At 48.6% G+C, this 2,500-nt stretch overlaps 1 protein-coding gene across 3 annotated transcripts in view; it reads right to left on the reverse strand.

Annotated features, from left to right (window-relative positions):
• Positions 1–2,500, reverse strand: part of disp1 (dispatched homolog 1 (Drosophila)) — a 105,582-nt gene that overhangs the window by 18,368 nt on the left and 84,714 nt on the right. The window contains exons 6-7 of one of the 3 annotated variants that reach the window (XM_070545594.1): positions 2,187–2,386; positions 2,014–2,104 (exon numbers count right to left, since the gene is read on the reverse strand). The exons of the other annotated variants lie outside the window; for them this stretch is intronic. Of the exons in view, the coding sequence (XP_070401695.1) occupies positions 2,014–2,104; positions 2,187–2,386 (291 nt within the window). The remainder of the gene's footprint in view (positions 1–2,013; positions 2,105–2,186; positions 2,387–2,500) is intronic. 3 annotated transcript variants of the gene reach the window in all.

Genomic DNA, 2,500 nt, shown 5'->3' on the forward strand with positions numbered 1-2,500 from the left:
AGGCCCCAGCACAGAACCTTGTGGGACACCATGGGTAAGAGAGGTGGTGGAGAACCTAAACTTGGAGACGGCCACAGAAAAGGAGCGCTCAGAGAGATAAGAGGAGAACCACTCCAGAGCAGATCCTGATAGGCCTACCCAGTCTCTCAGCCTCTCCAGTAGCAGGTGATGGTCAACAGTGTCAAAGGCTGCAGTCAGGTCCAGCAGGACCAGAACAGAACAGTCCCCTGCATCACTGTGAGTCAGAAGGTCATTAGAGACCCTAAGAAGAGCTGTTTCAGTAGAATGAGCTCTACGAAAATCTGACTGGAAGCTATCATAGATGTTATGTTCATCAAGAGCAGCTGTGAGTTGTTTAGCCACAACCTTTTCCAAGATCTTGGAGATGAACGGAAGTTTAGAGATGGGTCTGAAGCTGCTATGGAGAGAGGGGTCGAGACTCGGTTTTTTAAGAAGCGGGTGGATTACAGCATTCTTAAAGTAAGCAGGGACCTGACCAGAGACCAGAGAAGCATTAATTATAGAGAGCACGCTGGGACCGATGGACTGAAAAGCACTTTTAAACAAAGATGAGGGTAAGATGTGGAGGGGGCATGCAGAGGTCTTCATAGAGTTAACTAGTTTGGTTAACTCAGGCAAAGAAACAGGAGCAAAGCTATCTAGGATGATGGGCCTGGTTGGAGTCGGGAGAGGCGGCGATAAGGCTGAAGGAGAGATGCTAGATCTAACCTTATTGACTTTGTCCACAAAGAAAGACAGAAAGTTCTCACAGTCTGTAACAGAGTGGATGGAGGCTGTAGGAGAGGCAGGAGACACGATGCTGCTGATGGTGTTAAACAGCACCTTGGGGTTCCCTTTGCTCTGGGACACCAGGTTGGAGAAATAGGAAACCCTGGCGTCTCTGACTGCAGAGTTAAAGGATGTCAGAAGATCCTTTAGGTGCAGCAGACGGACGTGGAGATGGGTTTTCTTCCACAAACACTCAATTTTTCTGCATTGGCGCTTCAGGCTGCGAAGGCTGTCATTAAACCAGGGAGTAGGGTTCACTGCAGGAACTGATCTGGTTCTGACAGCACAGATGTTGTCCAGAATGGAGAGGCAGTGCTCGTTAAACTGAGAAGTTAAGGAATCTGGGTCGTTATCAGAAGAACAGGGTGGATCAAAAGCAGCAGAAAAATTGCTAGCTGTGCTCTCATTAAGAAAACGAGAACTAACCATACGGCGAGCAGGAGGTGGGGACGCAGAAACTGACAAGTTAAAGAAAATGCAATGGTGATCTGAAATGTAAACGTCCTCAGGACAAACACTGTCAGCATTTAGACTCGGTAAAAACAGGGTCTAGAGTGTGCCCCCTGGTGTGTGGGGCCAGAAACATGCTGGATAAAGCTGAAGGAGTCCATAAGGCTGGAGAATTTCATGGCAAAGAGATCGGAGGGATCATCAACGTGGATGTTAAAGTCACCAACAATCACCAGTCTGGACAGCTTCACAGTGGAGGATAGAAAGTCACTAAACTCCTGAAGGAAAGAACTGTTTGGACCAGGTGGACGATAGACCACAGCACAGTAGAACGGGTCCTTACGCCCGACTTTAATCAGCTGCAGTCCAAAGGAAGCAACGTGACCAGAGGTTGTAGAGCTACATGGAAGATGGTCTCTGAAAACAACAGCTAGGCCTCCACCACGACCAGAACCCCGGGGCTGGCTAAGAAAAGAATAACCACTCGGGCAGAGTTCAATCAGAGCAGAATAATCAGATGTTTGCTGCCAAACTTCAGTCAGAAACAGAAAATCCAGGTTTTTAGAGAGAATTAGATCAATGAGCAGGAAGGACTTATTGTTAACAGAGCGGGTATTTAATAGAGCCATGCTGAGTGAGGAGGAGGAATCAGAAACTACAGAAACAGCTGGAGTTAGTGGACGTAAATTAGCAGGGTTAGATCCACGGTGTTTATAAAAACCACTTATGGAGGGAACAGGAGGAGAAACCACTGAGGAATGAGGATAAACCGACCTTAAAAAACTTGGACGGATGAACCGCGTCCCAACGCGGCCTGGCGGGAATGCGGAAGTGGCGCTCAGGTCACCAAACAAAGGACAAGAAGCTAGAAGATCGTGCCGATGTTTACCAGATAAACCACGCTTTAAGAGAAGTTTTATTCTCACCTGGATTCCTGCTTCGTTTACCTCTTTTCCTCCGACGTTTTCCCGGGACCGGACAAACATAGCCGGAGGCGTCCTGGTTGAAATCCTTGTTTGGCTCCGGGCCCACGCGCTGCTCAGGTAAACAAACAGGATGGTACGTCCTCGGTGCGTCTTGGGCGATCATGAACGAACGGAAGGACAAAAGAGTCTGGCGATCATGGGAGATGGTAGCAGGGACACTACTGGAGAGGATCGCAGACAGGAGCAAGGTGGAAAAGAGGAGGTTAGTGGAGAAAAGTTTGAAAAAGTGGCCGGTGACCGCGGCTAAGCCAAGCACAGGCACCATCTTGTTGCCG

Source organism: Nothobranchius furzeri, chromosome 2, assembly GCF_043380555.1.
Source record: "Nothobranchius furzeri strain GRZ-AD chromosome 2, NfurGRZ-RIMD1, whole genome shotgun sequence".
NCBI lineage: Eukaryota > Metazoa > Chordata > Actinopteri > Cyprinodontiformes > Nothobranchiidae > Nothobranchius > Nothobranchius furzeri.